Here is a 19996-nt window from a genome sequence, read left to right as displayed (position 1 = left end):
GAAGCTTAAAATGAGCATTAAAAATAAATACAGAAACACAACTACACCCACAAAATGCTTAAGAACCAAAGGGGGAAAAAAGCCATCAACAAGCTTATTGCTTACTGTGATCTTTCCCTTGCCCTGGAGAAGTACAAACACTTGCTTGAGGGGTAACAGGCATGAGAGCTTGGCGAATTGCTTTTTCCCAGCTCTGTGCTACGTCAAGTCCCACTCCAGTGGCAGCAAGAACAGGATTGTGAGAGCTGTCCCCACTGTTCTCGCCAACAAAGTATACCATAGTATCAGTGATGATTTCAAAACAGTGTGGGTTGCTGCCTTGTGAAATGTTCGTGAAATCTTGTGGGGAAGATATGCGAAGAATCTCTGAAAGTGGAATTTCCTGAAGCAAAAATTAAGCATTATAAAATATGAATACATCTTTTTTTAATTTTCAAATACACTAAACATCAAAGATATGTGTTTCTAGTGAATACCATTAAGACAAACACAAGTACGTGACACATGGGACATACAGTCAAGTCTTAATGATGGTATCTGCTTTGAATGATCTGCATGTCCATCAATGCCAGAGGCAGAGCATGGGGTGTAATAATCAAGCTAGTGATTCAGGCCTGTAGCAGATCATTAGAATGAAAGGAAGGAAAGGATTTAGGAGGGCAATTGCCACTACACTTGTCATTTCCCAGTTTTCATTGAATCAACTCAACAGCTACTACTCTACTGGCTATCTGCAAGATACAGCCCCAAAGGAGTACGAAACAGAAATAACAGCAGCAAAAGAAGAATGTTAGTGTTAAGTTATTCAAGCACTCCATTTTGGTTCTGTCTATAACTGTAACAATCATTTATGTTTAGTCCCCTTCCTAAAGCAAAAAACTTATTTAAAAAAACCCAACCAGTTCAAAGCTATTCACTAGTTTCTATACTTTTTCTTACTGATACAACTGCTACACTGACAATTTTGTTGGGTGTCAGTCTGTGACACGGCAAAATGTGAAGCAAGTCAAGCAAAGAGGACTATACAAAGGAAAAGAAGAGCCAAAGGAAGCATCTAAGAACTGGGGTCTAAGGTAAAATGGAAGATGGGAGAAATGCCGAATACCACATTTGCCTCTTCTGGACCAGCAATGATCATGGGACTTTCTTAACAGTCTAATCTAAATCATAGTATAGTCATCCCTCAGTGTGCAAGGGGGATTGGTGCCAGGACTCCCCGTGGATACCAAAATCCACAGATGCTCAAGTCCATTGTATAAAATGGTTAGGCATCCACAGATATGGAGGACCATTTGGTACCCAGAAGATAAGCAGCAGCAACCTGACAGGACAAAAACAAACACGCAACAAAAACAACCTTTGGTAGCAGGGCTGTTATGGGGGGTGAAATGGAGGGGTAGAGGACAGTTGCTTCAACAAGGAACTTAACAGTGACTTCTATAAACTACATTAGGAACAGTTGTAATAGGTATAAGCCAATATAACAATTAATAAATATTATTTGGATATATTTGGAAAACATACAGTATTTTAATGTACATATTTTTTTAAAGATGTGAAATCTTTACCTTATAATACTTTGATCCCGATTCGTTTTGAAACAATGTTAGACATTTGCTGTCCAGTCTCCAATAATGCCTCTTTCTCTATAAAGAGCATAAAACTGTGAGGTTCAAAAGTAATGATTCCTCCAAAGTGCCTGAACTTTCCTTTCCCTTTCATTTCTATCCATAAGTTTGTACTTTTGAATAGGTTTAAAATTCATGCGGTTCAAAATTCGGAGAATTAAAAGGATATATAGTGAAAATTATACTTGCATCATCACTCCTATCTCACTCCCACCCTTACTCCAGGCAAGCAATGTTATTAGGTTTTGGGGATTCCTTTGCAAGAATCTTATGCGTGCATACACAGATACATATGTATTGCACACACACAGATATGTAATTTACCTATAGGTTAAATATCTAAAGGTTGGCTTACTGGGTCAAAAGATACATGCACATGTCATTTTACTTGACAGTGTTAAATTATCTGGCACAAGATTTGATCGAATTTACAGTCTCATCAGCAAACATGCCTAACTTGCTCAAACCTTCACTAATGCAGCATGTTACTAGACCTTTTGATCTTTTGCTACAGTGCTAAATAAAAATTGGTATTTTGGTAAAATTTTAAATTGTATTTTTTATTAAAAACGAGATCAAGATCTTACATTTAAAAGTCATTTGTATTTCCTTGTCTGTGAATGTTCATATTCATTGCCCATTTTTCTACTGTATTCTGGTCTTTTTTTCTACTTGTTTAGAATATGAGTTGAAAATACTTTTTCCAGTTTGTCATTTGTCTTTGCTTTTGTTCTTTGCCATGCAGAATTTTTTTTTTTACATATGTCTTTAAATCATTTTTTAAAATTAATACTTTACTTTTTTGGAGCAGTTTAAGGTTCACAGCAAATTAAGGGGAAGATACAGAGATTTCCGATATACTCCCTTGTCCCAATGCATGTGTAACCCTCCTCATCATGAACACCCCTCATCAGAGTGGCACATTTGTTACAACTGATAAACCTACACTGACACATCATAATCACAAAAGTCCAGTTTATATTATGGTTCACTCTTGGTATTGTACATTCTATGGGTTTGGACAAATGCATAATGACATGTATCTATCATCATGGCATCATATAGAGTATTCTCACTGCCCTAAAAATTCTGTGTTATGCCTATTCATACTTACAAGTCTCCACCCCTAACTGTGATCTTTTTACTGCCTCCATAGTTTTGCCTTTTCTAGAATGAATATCATGTGGTTGGAATCATACAGTATGTAATCTTTTTACATTGGCTTCTTTCACTTAGTAATATACATTAAAGATTCCTCCACGTCTTTTCATGGCTTGATAGCTCATTCATTGCTTTTTAGTGCTGAATAATATTCCATTGTCTGGATGTACCACAGTTTATTTATCCACTTACCTACTGAAGGACATTTATTACTTCCAGGTTTTTGGCAATTATTAATAAAGCTACTATAAATATCCATATGCAGGTTTCTGTATGAACATAAGTTTTTATCTCCTTTGGGTAAACAGCAAAGAGTACAACATATGGATCACATGGTAAAAGCATTTTAGTTTTGTAAGAAAATGTCAAACTGTCTTCAAAAGTCGGCAATACCATTTTTGTGTTCCTACTAGCAGTCAAAGAGAGTTCCCGTTGCTCTAATCTTGCCAGAATTTAGTGTTCTCAGTGTTTAGGTTTTTGGCTATTCTAACAGGTGTGTAGTATGTCACTGTTTTAATTTGCATTTAATTTGCCTGATGACATATGATGTGGAGCATCTTTTCATATTCTTATTTGCCATCTAAGTATCTTCTTTGGTGAGGTACGTGTTAAGGTCTTCGGCACACTTTTTAATCAGGTTATTTGTTTTCTTACTGTTGAATTTTAAGAGTTTTTTGTATATTTTGGAGAACAGTCTTTTATCAGATGTCTCTTTTGCAAATATTTTCTCCAAGTCTGTGGCTTGTCTTCTCAATCTTTTAACATTGTCTTTTGCCAAGCAGAAGTTTTTTATTTTAATGAATCCAGTGTTATCAATTATTTCTTTCATAGATTGTGCATTTGGTGTTATACCACCAGACCCGCTTTGAATCTCTACTGCTCTACCAGTTTATAAAAATAGTACATTAAATATTCCACCTTTGAAATACTCTTTACAAATGTAATGATAGTTCCAGTACTATGATGTCTTAATATATATCTCATTCTCATTTTGATTTTAAAAATGCACAAAATAAAGCACATAACAAAGTTTCACTACCATAATAAAATGCCTGTGATTACTGACCAGGGTGTCCCTGCTGGTGTAATGGACCATCCACCCTTCCTTCACCATCGTGCTGCTCTTCCTCTTTGTGTGCTTGATGGATTGTACGACCCTCATTAGCGGAATATTATTGCTTGTTGATGGACTAAAAAATATTTTAAATTTATGACAAATATTTACAACTTCAACTTAAAAAATCATAAATACTGTAAGCTCATCAAGCCCTTTTAAAGATAATTAAGCTAAAATTCTTCAAAATATCTTAGGAAGATAAACAATGGCTTAAGAAGAAGAAAATAAATTAATCCTGTTATGATGATACATAGTTAATTTACAAAAGACTAAGGTAATACTGTAAGTCATCATTATTTGTCATCACATTTTTTTGGAGGGTCACAAAACATAAGAAAACAATGAGGGACTTCTCTGATGGCACAGTGGTTAAGAATCCGCCTGCCAATGCAGGGGACACGGGGTCAATCCCTGGTCTGGGAAGATCCCACATGCCGCGGAGCACCTAAGCCCATGCACTACAATTACTGAGCCTGCGCTCTAGAGCCTGCAAGCCACAACTACTGAGCCCATGCACAACTACTGAAGCCCGCACGCCTAGAGCCCATGCTCTGCAACAAGAGAAGCCACCGCAGTGAGAAGCCTGCATACTGCAATGAAGAGTAGCCCCGGCTCACCGCAACTAGAGGAAGCCTGCACACAGCAACGAAGACCCAACACAGCCAAAAATAAATAAATTTATTAAAAAAAGAAAAGAAAAGAAAACAATGAATAGAGCAGAAAGAATCCTCCCCATTTGGAAAATCTGGAGCCTGGGAGAGGGTCTCATTTGGGATTGCTGCTAGAAATCTTCCTACCCTAGGCAGCATGATAAATTTTATCACAAAGTAGTATATCCTATAGGCTGTATCTATAAAAAACTGAATTTCTATAAACATAGGAAGATATTTAAGTCTTATAATCTGGTAGCATTTTTACAAAGTGCTAATAGATTAATTGTAATATGAAAACTGTCCCCAAATTCATCACCATCATCTTTGTGCAACATTCTCAGATATAGATTCTTACTGGTGTTTCCAACATCAGGTAATCTGCCTGTGTGAAGAAATTGGTTGCTTCAACTGATGGTTCAATTTTGGCACTTTGTGGTGGATGCTCTATAGCTAGATATCATATCTAGACTCTATTTAAATAAAGCATTCTCCTCTTTAAGAAAACAGGATTCTCATACCTTCCCATCTTGAGTGGATAGCAAGAGTAATATAATTTATTTCAGAAAAATACTGTGGTACATGTAAAAGTATTAGGCACAATTTAACCAATTTTAAATTACATTTTAGGTCCCACTTAAAGAGATGTGGCTTGTTCTTTCTTAACAGAGCTCCTGGACTGACCCTGCATTTGGAAGTAGCTTGCAATCCTTACACACACGTTACCTGATTGTTTTAACAGCTTCTTCATCTCTTTCCACATCAAGATCAGATGGATCCAGGAAGAACATTTTATCTTCTGGGGGAGATGGTTCCTCTGTGTCATCCAAGCCCCGACTACCATCACTGTTCATGTCACTACTGTCAATATCCATTGGTATATCTGTATCTGTTCCCAGAGTAGAAGGTTCTGGCAAAGTTTTAAATGAATTCAGAATTTTATATTAATGGAATATCAATACACCTAAACAGAGACAGTGTATTAAATGTGAAAAAAAGTTTTAAAATTCTTAAATGAAAATATAGAAAAATATTTTTATGATTCAGGATAAAGAAATATTTCTTAGGACAATATAAAATGTACAAACCATAAGGCAGAAAATTAATTTGATTGCATTATAATTTTAAATTCTGACATGCCAAAAGATACTAGAAGCAAAGTAAAAGATTAGCTAACACTATTACACATCTAGTCAATTGATTTTCTGCAAGGGTCTAAGACAATACAATGAAGAAAGAATAAATAGTCTGTTCAATATATGGTGCTAGGACAACTGGACATCTACATGCAAAAAAAATGAAATTGGAATTCTTCCTTAAACCAATTATAAAAATTAACTTAAAGTGGATCACAGACCTAAATGTAAGACCTTAATCTATAAAACTCTTAGAAGAAAACATAGGAGTAATCTTTGTGACCTTGAGTTAGGCAAAGCCTTCTTAGATATACTACCAAAAACCTAAGTGACAAAAGAAAAAAATAAATAAATTGGACTTCATCAAAATTAAAAACTTCTCTGCTGCAAATGATACCTCAAGAAAGTGAAAAGACAGCACACAGTGTGGGAGAAAGCATTTTCAAATCATATATCAAATAAGGGACTTGTATCCAGAGTACTTAAAGAACTCTTACAACTCAATAATAAAAAGATAAGTAACCTAGTTAAATGAGCAAAGGACGAGAATAGATATTTCTCCAAAGCAGATGTAAAAATGACCAATAAGTATATAAAAAGATATGCAATATCTGGGAAATGCAAATCAAAACAACAATGAGACATCACTCCATACTCACTAGGATGGCAATAATCAAAATGACAGACAATAACAAGTGGTGCAGGATACATAGAAATTAGAATCCTCATACACTGCTGGTGATAATGTAAAATGGTACAGCTGCTTTGGAAAACAGTTTGGCAGTCTTCAAAATGTTATACACAGGGTTACCATATGACTCTACAATTCCACTACTGGCTATCTACCCAAGTGAAAGGAAAACATACGTACTCATCAGTACTCAAGTGTTCATAGAAGCATTGTTCATAATAGCTCCAAAGGAGATACAACTCAAAGGACCATCGACTGACTGGTGAATGGATAAATAAAATGTAGTCTATTCATGCAGAGGAATATTATTCATCAATAAAAAAAGAATGAAGTATTGATACATGTTACATGGATGAACCTTGAAAACATTATGCTAAATGAAAGAAACCAGTCACAAAAGACTACACATTGTTTGATTCTATTTATATGAAATGTCTAGAATAGACAAACCCATAGAGATAAAAGCTGATTTAGTGGTTGCCAGGGCTAATGGGGAAGAGTGGATGGGAAGTGACTACTAATAGGTATGGAGTTATTTTCAGGATGATGAAAATGTTCTAAAATTAGATTGTAGTGATGGCTGCATAACTGTGAATAAACTAAATGTGTGAACTGTAAGGTATACAAATCATATCTCAATAAAGCTGACAAAGAATTAGTAGAATATATAGCATATGAACAGGTAACTTATAGGGTAAAAACCCATTAATTAACCAGTAAACATCTGAAAGATGCTCAAACTCATTAATATAAAGACAAACGCACATTAAAATAAATAAAATAGTATTTCATATCCATTTGTCAAAAGGTAGAGAAGTACAAAAATACATGAACTAGATAAATCTAGAAAAGACTTTAATCATTGAAAAACTGCATCAATTCCAAGCAACTGAAATGAGAAAACCAATCATGTTCTGTCAATGGTGTTAAATAGCAACCACAGAAAACATGCCGTAAGAGAAAATGTTAAATTCTTAAGGAGTTTAATTTCCACTCCTTATGCTTTTCTTCTACAGAACTACTTACATTCAATTTTTACTAGTCATGTAAATGTTACGGAAAAATTATGCTGAAAGTTTAGAGTCATTACTCCTTCCTTCCAAAAACGGTAATCACTTTGCATGATATAATATTGAAAAGAGAAAACAAACAAACGAAACAAAAAAAAATGGTAAAAAGCAAAAATATTTCGCTAATGATTATTTGATTGAGAAAGAGAAAGTGAGACAGTACATTAAGTTCTAAAAGACTATGGACTAAGAAACCAGACCATATGGGTTCAAATCCCAACTCTACCACTTATTGGTTGTATTTTGGGGCAAGTTATTTAATTTAATGTTTTTGTGTCTAAGTTTACTCATCTGTAAGTCCTTATCTCAAAAGGTTGTTCTTAGGTTTAAATGTCAATATATGTAAAGAGTTTAGAACAGTGCCTGGCATACAGTAAGCAATCAATAAATACTAGAAATATGAAATAGTTCTAAGAACAGCAGGGTTATAAAATAAGTATTAAAGATAAAAGAGGATATGCAGCACCACTGGCCACACTAGACTACAGAGTGGTAGGTGGTTAAAGGTAAGACGGAAAGGTATAATTAAAAGTATACTGTTACTGATCTCCGTATTTTGCTTGATTATTAAATCAGAAAAAAGTCAAAGTTAAAAAACAAAGTAAGCAAAATAAAATATGCAAATATAACCTTATACAAAGATAATACACAAAAGAATTGTGATCTTTTCTGGAAATTAAGAAAAGGACTTTTACCTCCATTGAAAGTAACCTCTCCAAGGCAGTCTCTCGGTACTTTTGATGCACATCGTTTATGGCAGTTGAATTTACAATCTAAAATAAAATATTCACCTTATTAATTTATATAAAAATGTCAGGCAGTATCAGAATATGGTTAAAGACTTTCTTTACTCACACACAGAGTATTATAAATAATGATGATGAGATAATAAAGATTTCCTCTACTAAGAACTCAGGCTTTGGATTAAAGGTCTGGTTTCAAATTCTGACACTACCTCTTAAACAGTTGTTAAATCCCTCAGGGCTCAGTTTCTATATCTGTAAAATGAAGTTTATACTACTTGTATAACACTTTGCCAAAATGTTGCTGCAGCTCCATGTTTCCTTCCCTTACCTCACATTCTTCTTTCCACATACCCCTTAAGAGTTTCTCAGGCTGATTAAATTCCTTTCCAACATATGTCAGGCACTTACTTTCAATTCCTAATTATTAGGACCTGGTGCACATGCAGAAAAGGGATTGCAATTCTACAACCATTTATTAGGAATTAGTAAGGGCTTTCCCATACAACCCTGTAAGGAAGGCCTGAGCTTCTCATGCACAAGGTCTCTCACCTGCATTACAAAATGGCTCTGTTCAGCCTGCAAGAACCTCAGAGCTGATTGCATTGCAGATCAGCGTCAGATCCCAACTGTACCATACTACTGTGTAACTCAGTGGTCCCCAACTGTGGCCATCAGACCAGCAGTAGCAGCATCATTTGAGAACTTGTTAGAAACGCATGTTCTTGGGCCCTACCCCTAACATCTGTAACTCTGGGAGTGGGGCTGAGAAATGTGTGCTTTAATGACTTCTTTAGTTAATGCTAAAATTGAGACCCACTGCTATAACTACTGTCTAACACAACCTTCGAAATACTTCTACCAACAATAAATGGGTAAAAATAATTTCAAGTCCTGCTTTAGAATAATTCTGTAACCCCTGTGATTCAAGAAAATTCTGGGAATCATGCCAATAGCACAGGGCAAAGGTCATTACAAGAAAAAGCTCCATGAAATTAATATTTTGGTGGAGGATAAAACTTGCATTATATAGTAATGTCTTTAAAAATAAGAGACCCTAAGAAATTCATATATGATATTAATATCTTGCATACATCTTAAATAATTAGTTTTTTATCTCATGAGATTTGCAAATTCTGAAAATAACAAGGTTTCCCTTTCCCTTTGAAATGTAGAGCCAAATTTGTGGCCCACCTGCAGCCAAGTATGTAGGTTCTAATGACAGGCATTTATACTTCTCCATATTCCTACCTATGTTTTTATTAATTAGTTTATGCTTTCTTTTATTCTATATATGCTTATATAAGCTGCCTTGAAATTTTAACATAACAAAGTAGAAAATAAACAGATGAATGAATAAATGAACTGTTCTTAGAATTGTATGTTTTCTTAAACGTTCCAGCATAACTGTTTTATCTTAACTATTTTTTTTTCTTAGCTTGACAAGTGAATGAAAATGACTACTTTACTTTTTAAGTATCTTAATTCATATTATAAAAATACAAGGATCCCTAAATTAAATTATGATTTTTTCATAGATAACTAAAATACTTAAAGAGAAATATAACCTGATACTTTCTGAACCAATATAAGCATAAAACATTATTCTTTTAGAGCTCTAAGAAGTTAAACTAATAACCCAGTGGTAGAGTTCACTGATTTTATTTCAAAATTCATTAATCTACATATTTATTTTAGTTCCTTTATAAAATACTGTATTTTTTTGCATGTGGTTTTAGAATGTTTCTGTTCTGCTCAGCAGAACGGTGTTATTTACTACCTTTACTAAAATTATCTGCTGGCTAGAATTTGTACATCTGTTCTTAATGTTCTTTCCCAAAACATTCCTTAGTGGCTGCTTGCCAATCCACTTTAGTGTTGATATTTTAAAGTATTAATTTATATATTAACTCATATTCAAAAGTAAGCTGTTGAAATAAAATTTCAACATTTAATTAAGCCTGCCTGATGGTTATTAAATATTGGCAACAAATGTACAACCTATTCTCTATTTGATATTATCCTATGTAGCCATATATTGCCAAGAAAAGTTTTCTTATATATTTAAGTTAAATTTACATATAATTATTTGATTCAACATTGTAAACAGGATTTATTGTTGCAAAGATCTCAACTGTAATGTTTTACCTAGATAAAACTAGGTAATTCAATTCCACAAATAGTTCTATATAAAAAGTATAGTATCAAGAACTATTAAAATAATCACATGAAAAATAAGTACATAAGATTATAGACAAATTAGTTATGTCTTATCCTGGCTCAATGCCTTAAAACATATTTGAACTCTATTTTGGTTTCACATAATTGTGTAGCACTGTTGAGAAGAAGATATGTGACAAAAAGATAAAAGCATCTTTAAAAAGCATTAAAACATTATGTAACTAGAGGAAAAACTTATTCCATTGTTCTATTAAAAACCTAGTTCATTAAGAGATGTTTCTGGAATACTATGATAGTGTTCTGGGTTAGTATCCAAATACAGGTGGTCCCCATTACAATTCCACTGGCTTCTACTATAGTCTGCCTATTTCAGTGTGATTACTGTCTGGAATGACAATTTTTGTACAGCTCCATAGCTACGTAATTAGAAAAAAAAACCAAAAACAACAAAACACCTGTAATATGTTGGTGTGCGTGTGTGTGTATGAATATTTAATGGCAAGAGGAGGGCATTATTTTATATTTTGGGTAGTGTCTGGCTTTGAAATTAGAAAGACTTAAGGTCAAATATTAGCTTATCTGCTTACTAACTGTTCCATATTGGCAAGTGTTAAGCAGCCACACCTCAGATCCAAATTCTAGTTTTTCTGTTTATACTCTAATTTTTCTTTAGCACAGCTCCTGGTACAGTATACACATATTGCAGATACTAGTCGTCGCATGCAGGTGCGTGCATATTAATTTTATCTTTTTTAAGTTAAGTATGAGCCCAATTTACAGGTATCTGCTTAATGCTTCTGAAATAAAAAATATTTTAAACCTGTATTTGCTAACAAAAACAAATATAAATTTTACTTAAGAAAAACATCCAATCCTACCTTTACACTGCATTCCTTGCCGAAAGAGGCCTTTCAGTAACCGCTTGCAGTACTGACATATGGTGGGACGGGTATAAGAGTGAACAGCAAATGTGTGTGGAACTTTTACCCTGCACATGACCATCTTTTCCATCCAAATTGGGCGACCACTCCAAGAAGGAATTCTCTTACTGGGTTCCTGGTGAACATGTGACTAAAACATAAGTAATTTCTATAAGTGTAAGTCGATATTAAAAACAAAGTATTAAGATCAGGGCTTGACCACAAAAGTCATTTATTTCAAACACTAAAGCCAAAAACCTAAAAATGTGCATCTCAGCAGTTTCCTTTGGAAGCTTAGCTTACCAACCCTTGAATGAGAAAAGTGCAGACTTCTTTTGCTATTATTTATGCTAGAAAACAAAAAGATATTTTCATCCTCACATACATATATTCACTGATTAACTATTATTTCCAGGCACATACAACATTTTACAAATAAAAAACAGAACTTAAAATGAATTTATAACATGTTCAAATACCTTCAAAAACCTTACCAAGAAATTAGTCACAGGAAAATTTAAGTAAATTCAGAAAATGTTAGTGCTGCTCACGCTGAGTTACTGAATACAACGTCTGAAAACATTCTGAAACAAGCCTTAGTTTTTCTAATTTATTTTAACAAATACTAAAACAAGCATGTGAAAATCTAAGTTTAATTAATGTTGATGATACAAACAATGGCAGATACAAACTAAAACAACTTTACCCTTAGTAATTATGCTTTAGGAAGTTCCTTAATATTTTAAGTATTTTCCAATTATTTGGGTTTTTTCTCTTAGGTGAGCAAAAAGGAAAGTTAAAGGTGGTGTTGGTTAAAATTTTTTGTGTAATCTGAGGGATAAATGGATTATTTAACTATGAACCTTTCTAAGTATACAAAGGAAATAATCAATTTAAATTATAGGTCAGATGAATATGGTTCATCATATTAATTCAGCATTCACTGATTATAACTGGCCAGGCTCTATATCAGAAATATGAAAATGAATACAGTCTATATTCTCAAGAACAAAATCCAAATACCTAACTACCACCTAGATGTATAACAGATTTTGTTGTAGCTGCTTGCATCTTCACTGCCAGAACTTCCTTCTATAACTAGTAATGTCTGTAACTCAGAGAAGCTGAGTCATGGTACATTGATATGTTCAACCACTAGAAGCAAAAGAAGCCAGAAAAAAACAAGAGATAGAGAAGTATACAGGAGAAATTAGGGGAGGAGAAAATAAAAGGCTTTTTTGAAAAAAGTAGGAAGAAGGAAAAAGAAAAGGACTGACCATTGGAGGACAGCACTATAAAAATAACAGATACAGCCTCTGATGGATAGTTTTTCACTAAAGTGTAGCCAGAAATGTTCTAAAGAAAATTATGAAGCAGTTTAAGAAGAGGACAAAAAGATGGGACTTCCCTGGTGGCACAGTGGTTAAGAATCTGCCTGCCAATGCCGGGGACACGGGTTCGAGTCCTGGTCCGGGAAGATCCCACATGCCGCGGAGCAACTAAGCCCATGCGCCACAACTACTGAGCCTACGCTCTAGAGCCTGCGAGCCACAACTACTGAAGCCCGCATGCCACAACTACTAAGCCTGAGCTCTAGAGCCCGTGAGCCACAACTACTGAAGTCTGCACGCCTAGAGCCCGTGCTCTGCAACAAGAGAAGCCACCACAATGAGAAGCCTGAGCCCGCAATGAAGAGTAGCCCCTGCTCGCCGCAACTAAAGAAAGGCCATGCACAACAATGAAGACCCAACATAGCCAAAAATAAATAAATTAAATAAATAAATTTTAAAAAAAAGGAAAGTACAAAAAGAATGTTAAAACACGAACCAAACTTACATATTTCAGCTGTCTAAGGTATCCTGCTCCAGTGTGGCCCACCCCTTCTCCATTTACACACCACCTTCAGCAAAAGGAGCACCACAGTGATTCTGCAGAGCTGATAAAGCAGCCAGTGGGAACCAGAAACAGATGCTTTAAGCTTTTGCTCATCCCTGGCCCCCTAGTCTAGTGGTGACTCAAAACTGTGCTTCTCTTGCTTCTGCCTCTACCACTCAGTTTGTCTCAAGTTTAAAACATGTAACATGGAAAGGCTGATTTAGCCAGTTTTGCCTTTTGTCAGGTCCTGCTGGGATTGGGGTATCAGTGACATGGTACAGAGCATGTTTATAAGGAACTACTCAGGGGGCTGTGGTTGTAGGAGCCACCCAATTTTTCATGTCTAGTACAAGTAGTTATTTATGTTATTAGCCCTATTTTACATATGAAAAAACGGGCTCAAAGGGATTACTACTACTAAAGCATTAGTATTAAAATCAAAACTTAGACCTGGGTCTTCTACATAGCAGTCCAGTGATTCTTTTTTTTTATAAATTTATTTATTTTATTTTTGGCTGTGTTGGGTCTTCGTTGCTGCGTGCGGGCTTTCTCTAGTTGCGGTGAGCAGGGGCTACTCTTCGTTGCAGTGCACAGGCTTCTCATTGCGGTGTCTTCTCTTGTTGTGGAGCACGAGCTCTAGGCGCGCGGGCTTCAGTAGTTGCGGCACGCGGGCTCAATAGTTGTGGGTCACAGGCTCTAGAGCACAGGCTCAGTAGTTGTGGTGCACGGGCTTAGTTGCTCCGCGGCATGTGGGATCTTCCTGGACCAGGGATCGAACCCATGTCCCATGCATTGGCAGGTGGATTCTCAACCACTGCACCACGAGGGAAGCCCAGTCCAGTGATTCTTAACCTTTTCCCAATCCCAGCATACCTGGGCACATACTGCAATCTTACCAGTAACAGTGGTTTACCGTCTATTTAGTGAGGAAGGCAGGAAAGGTACAGAGGACTTAACCAGAATTTGGAGGACAGAGAATGTTGGTAGAATTACCTAGAGCACTTGGTTAAAATGTGAGCACTCAGATGAGAGTAACTAGAATTAAATGAAAGTTCTTTTCTTACTTTGCTTTAACGTCTCTCTTTACAAATTACTGCTTAGCTTAAACTCTTATTTCTTTCTTATTAATGTATAGCCAGAAATCTTCTAAAAGTAATTATTTCCACAGTGTGGGCTTAAACTAATTTTGGCTGAAGTATTGCTCACAAAAACTTCATAACAATATTGCCAACTCTCAGTCATGTAAAACAATAAAGGCAATAAAAGCATTTAAAGGGGGCAATTCCCCAATTATATGTATTTGAGTTTGGAACATTATTCAATGAAAGAAATATCTCTACTTTTATGTGTACACTTAGGCCCAGAAGTTTCTTTCTACTTTGATTCTGTCCTACCCCTCAGGAATTTTCCCAAATGGGTAATTCCCTGGTGTCCAGTGGTTAGGACTCTGCGCTTTCACTGCTGAGGGTGTGGGTTTGATCCCTGGTCGAGAACTAAGATCCCACAAGCTGTGCGGCACGGCCAAAAAAAAAAAAACTTCCCAAATGCATTGCAATGAACATTAATCTCTCTCCTCTCCAAATAGCCATCACTCAATTCTGGTTTCTCTAATCTCAGTGGTTCCATTTTAACCAAATTCAATGAACAGTCTATCTTCTTCTGCCTCTCCATCTCTTTACTTGATTCCCTTTAGACTGACTTCAGAAACTAACAGAAGCTGCCTTCTTACATGTAAACGATGACAACCCCAGAGTCAGATTCAAAGGCTCCTGTTCCAACTGGCCTTTTCTTATCTAGTAGTCAATGAAGTTTAATATCTTGACTCCTTAGAAACTTTTCCTCGTGCCTTACATACGAAATCAGGATAACAGCTATACCTTCCAGGACAGGGGTGAGGATTACACAGAAAAGCTAAGTGAAGCAGCCAGCGTGAAGACTGGCACCTGAGAAGTTATGAGGCTCTTACTGGGCAGCCACTTAGAGTTAGTGCTTCTCTAAACTTGGTTCAGATTGCTCCCATCTCCACACTGCTATCTCCTTCATTCCTTTACAGTATACTCTTTTACTACTCTTTCTTCCCTCTGATTTTCCTCCATGAGCTCTCAGCTCTTCTCTTACTGTACCTTATTCATAATTTTGAGACTGCACGCTTGGACTGACAAATGTAACCCTGAGATTCCTCTCTACAATTTCTACTTGTTCTAAAATACTCTGCACAATCTAACCAATTCAAACATGTCACTCTACTTCTCATATTTCCCTAAGGAAGTTTCATCTTTGGGATAAAATATAAATGAATGAATAATACATTATTCATCTGCTCTGTCCTGCCATTTCCTAATCTTGCAATACTCAGTGGGTATGGCTGACACACCAGTATCATTTGTGGGGTTCTGAAAACAACATGTGTTCATCCTACAGTTCCCAATCTTAGCTAAGTTTCCTGTGCAGTTTGTGTATAAAATGTATTAACTTTTCTATTACCAATCTTTCCCCAAGCTTTTGTATGTGTTTATAATAACTCTTTGCTCTCAGTTCCTAATGCTACAGCATTCTTCTTCTACTTTAAAAATCTCATAGTAGGGCTACGCAATATGGAAATACGGGATTTTTGTGAAAGAATTTCAGAAGCTTTTACTCCAGTGCCTCGGTTTAGCAAAATCTTGTGACGAGGGTGTCAAGACAACAGCCCAAAGACTTGATTTTGCCATTAATATATAGAAGACCAAAGGGGTTATAGAAATAACTAAATGTTAAGATTGTAATGTATAGATGGAAGTCATTTTAAGTAGTACCAAATGAATAGGTGGTTATTTCTTTCTTCCCTGATCTACTACATTTACCCTTGAGGGGTACAAGATATGAGGAAAAGTCATTGATTTACAAATAATCAGATCTGGGTTGAATTCTAATATTGCTTACTAATTTGCTCTGTGACTTCAGTCAAGTCACTTGACTGTTCTGAGTCCCAGCGGTCTCATGGTATAGAGATCTACTAATATACCTCACTGGAATATTAAGGATCAGTGATCAGTGGTGTCACTCAAACACTCATTCATTTATGAGTGAGTACCCAGAAGTACAAGGTATGGTGCTGGGCATGATGGGGCAAACAAAGTCGTGAATATTGTCCTCTCTAAATAGATCATAAGCTACAAACACTATGATATTAAGGTAGAATGCTATACACACCATTAGGGAGATTTGAAAAGTGCTATGTCATTCAGAAAAGTAACTTCTAGGTAAAGGGGAATCAGGTAAGGTAGCTGCTGAGCTAGGTCTGGAAAAAAGCATGTAGGATAGATACCAAAAAGAGCAAATGTAGGGGGGAAAGGGTGTGTTCAAGGAATGATGAATATTACAGACTGTCGGAAACACAGAATATATAAAGGTGTCCTAGTGGGGAGTAATCTAATCAGAGTTGTTGTATATTAAGCTGTAGTGAAGTGTGGAGACCAGGAGTCGGGATACTGGTTAGGAGGTTGATCTTATGGTCCAAGTGATAAGGTTATCACAAAGTATACAAAATGCAATTCATGACTTTTGGTAAGCCCTGTCTACAGTAATACGTTTTAAGTTTCTTAAGTGTAGGAATGTTACTATTTTTCAGTATATAACTTATGTTTTAAGATGATGTTATATATCCTGCAGAAACGTAAGGAGTAAGTAGTAAAATGCCCTCTATTACCTTAGAATACATACCTCTTCAGTGGGAAGGGCTACATATTCAGTCTGCAGGGGTCTTGGAACTGAGAGGCCGGGTCCTGGCAGGGATACATTTGACAGACGTCTCTTTCTTACACCACTACAGTTATTTGGAATCTTGAAGGCACATCGTTTATGGTAATTTAATCCACAGCCTAAACATATTTTAAAAGGTTAAAAAAAATTTTTTTAACTTTACTATATAAGTGTGTACATAAAAAAATGGGTGCTTCCTTTATTTATTTTCTCTGGCAGCAATAGTTATCCTAATGAAGAACCCAGATGACAAGCTAAGAAGAATAGGAAACGTGTAGAAAGGTTATTTAGAAAGGTTAAGTTGGCTAAAGCAGTGGTTTCTTCAAGTGTGCTCCTCAAGGCAGCACCTGAGAATTGTTAGAAATCTAAATTACTGGGCTCCACCACAGACCTACTGAATCAAAAACTTTGGGGATGGGGCCTAGCAAAGTATGTTTCAACAAGTCCTCAAGGTGATTCTGATACACAACAGAGTTTGAGAACCTCTGGCTTAAAGAACTTCAGCAAACTGTAGACTGTGTACCAAATTACTCCTATGACATGTGAAAATTATATTAAATTCAAATTCCAGTGTTCATAAATAATTTTATTGGAACAAAGCATACTCATTTGTTTACAACCTGTCTATGGCTATTTTCATGCTATCAATACAACAGCAAAGTGAAGTCATTGTAAAGAGACCACATGGCCAGCAAAATTTAAAATATGTACTCTCTGGCCCTTTACAGAAAATATTTATTGACTAATCAGAAATGTGCACCCGCATCCCACCCCCTGGTAATTCTAATACAGGATAACCATACCTCTCCAATTCTAAACCTTGGGTACTACCTAGTCACTACCAATGATCTTGTTTTTTCATTGATGATTACTGAACGCAAATGTGAAATCCTATTTCAAATGAAACAAAAATTTAGAACACATACCTTCACATTTCAGTCCCTGACGTACCAATCCCCAGAGCATCTCACCACAGTAATCACAAAAAGTAGGAGCTTTGTAAGAATGTACATAGAGAGTATGTGGACGAATCTGAAAGTCTTCTACTGTGGCCAAAGCTTTTAAAAAAGAAAAATATTCAAATAAACCCGGTACTTGTAATTGTGATGAGATTAAGAACATTGACCATATTCATTTGTCAAAGTACACAGAATCTTTTTTTCTGAAAGTTTCATCTGACCATAAAAATAAATTATTTTCAGCAGCTAATATTGTGGTTTTCAAACTCTATTTTAGGAACTTCACCAAATTCAAATAATTTGAGCTCCAAAAGTAGGTCTATAGGTAGGTATTTTGACCTCCAAAAGCATTTTCTCAGAGTGGTAACATTGCAAATAATTGTCAAGATTTATTTTAGCTAGTTAAAACTATTTAACTTATAATGTACTGGGAAATAGAACACTAAAGTTAAAAAAAAATTGCAGAACTTAACATTAAGTTATAGCAATGTTTCTGTGGGAAACACACTCAGTTCTAATTTAGGATCCCAGGATACACTCTGTTCTCCAGAGTCCTAGTGGTTAGGATAAAGAGACTCTTCTCCCCTTTGTGGGCAAGCCAACAGCAGCAGACGCAACCACCATCAGACATCCTCTCAACACTACCTGCAAGTCATTAGTGGATATCCCCGTGGCCTGATGTAGGGTCCAGGGCAAGAGAGGAATAGATGTGAGCATGACCTCCAGGGAGGACCGGGAGTGAAGCCCCTCTGGAGTGAAAAGAATTGCGATGTGTATAGAATTTGGGGTTGTGGCAGAGAAGATGAATGGGAAGGATAAGAGACTAATAAGGAAAGGTGATAGTCAGAGAGGATCTCAAGAACAAGCTGCAAATATGAATTTGGGAAGAGGAAAAAAAATGGTGGCAGGACTCTGGACTCTTGACTGGCTTTTCTTCCTTTCTTTCTCTTCCATTTCTTTCCTTTCCTCCCTCCCCTTCTCCTCTCTTCCTCCCTCTTTCCTTTGCTGCCAAACAAGAAGTTTTGCAGGCCTATTATATATATTCTTTGTTCCTTTACACTTCTCACTAACAATCCTGCCCACTTGTTGGATGAGATAATAGCAGGAGCTAAAGACAATGGATGGCAAGAATGGGTGAGAGAGGAAAGGAGAGAATAAGAAAATGTCCACAGAGGACAAAAAGAGAAGGAGCATTATTTAAGTCATGGAATCAACCAGTATTGCAGTTTCCTCTTCTAAATCTTCATTATTTCTCCTTTTTTTCTCATTTTCTTTTCTGAACCCTAATTCTCTTCTATGCTCTTCAAAGAAACGGGGAAAGGGACCAGAATTTCAGTGTAATTGTTTTATTTCTTTGACTCAAGAGATGAACATATTCTTCTTCTGGTTCAACTGATAATTCCCTTAGCTTAGTAACACTCAAATAAGTAATTCAGGGCTTATTTTCCTACTTTCTCATCTGTGATATAACCTTCCTGAAAGTAAAAATCACATAGTAACCATTATTACAGATGAAAGAAGTAAGCAACTGTAGTACAAAGTATAATTGAACACAGCATTTAGTTAAATGCAAAAAATAAGGCTCGTTGAAAAGAAAGGCAACAAAATAAACTATTTACTTACCTGAAAGAACAACTTCTACTAGGTCTCCTTCATGTATTTCTTCTGCTGAGGTAATCAGCTGCAAAATATTTTCTGAGTTCATGTCATGGCGAAAGAGAAGAATTTTGTCATACATGCCAAAGAATCCACACTCTGGAAACTGCAGGAAAATGGTCCTATATCAGTATACCTACAGCTTTCTAATTTTATAAGTAAATGTCTCAACCTTATAAAATAATTTTAAATGTAGTTTTTAGCCTAACACTATTTGCTAACAATTCTATTAATATCCAAAAAGATCAACCATGTGCATCCTGGTTAATTCTCAAGTTCAAAAATATAAAAGTAAGCAATATAAATAATCGTTGATTATCTTAAAACATGTGTTTCTTAGAAGTACAGAATTTCTTTATTCAGTTACTGATGGAGAATACAATCTTGAACTTAGTGCTTCTCTTACAAAGCCTGAAAGATAAGCAGTCTTTCCTGTCCTCTAGAACTGAGCTTCCCATACGGTTAGCT

The 19996-nt window shown here is 35.8% G+C and overlaps 1 protein-coding gene across 3 annotated transcripts in view; it reads right to left on the bottom strand.

Moving 5' to 3' along the window:
• The window catches only part of PRKD3 (protein kinase D3), a 77235-nt gene that overhangs the window by 19702 nt on the left and 37537 nt on the right, over window positions 1–19996 (bottom strand). For all 3 annotated transcript variants that reach the window (XM_033419270.2, XM_004265049.4, XM_049696436.1), the window contains 9 exons: window positions 19496–19634; window positions 17840–17971; window positions 16875–17032; window positions 11256–11448; window positions 8149–8226; window positions 5283–5466; window positions 3856–3979; window positions 1569–1646; window positions 106–382 (listed from right to left, as the gene is read on the bottom strand). In XM_033419270.2, the coding sequence (XP_033275161.1) occupies window positions 106–382; window positions 1569–1646; window positions 3856–3979; window positions 5283–5466; window positions 8149–8226; window positions 11256–11448; window positions 16875–17032; window positions 17840–17971; window positions 19496–19610 (1339 nt within the window). In that variant the 5' untranslated portion in view covers window positions 19611–19634. The remainder of the gene's footprint in view (window positions 1–105; window positions 383–1568; window positions 1647–3855; window positions 3980–5282; window positions 5467–8148; window positions 8227–11255; window positions 11449–16874; window positions 17033–17839; window positions 17972–19495; window positions 19635–19996) is intronic.

This window comes from Orcinus orca, chromosome 13 (assembly GCF_937001465.1).
Source record: "Orcinus orca chromosome 13, mOrcOrc1.1, whole genome shotgun sequence".
In the NCBI taxonomy this organism is placed as follows: Eukaryota; Metazoa; Chordata; class Mammalia; order Artiodactyla; family Delphinidae; genus Orcinus; species Orcinus orca.
Note: the sequence above shows the minus strand (reverse complement) of the source record. Positions and strands in the feature narration are given on the sequence as shown.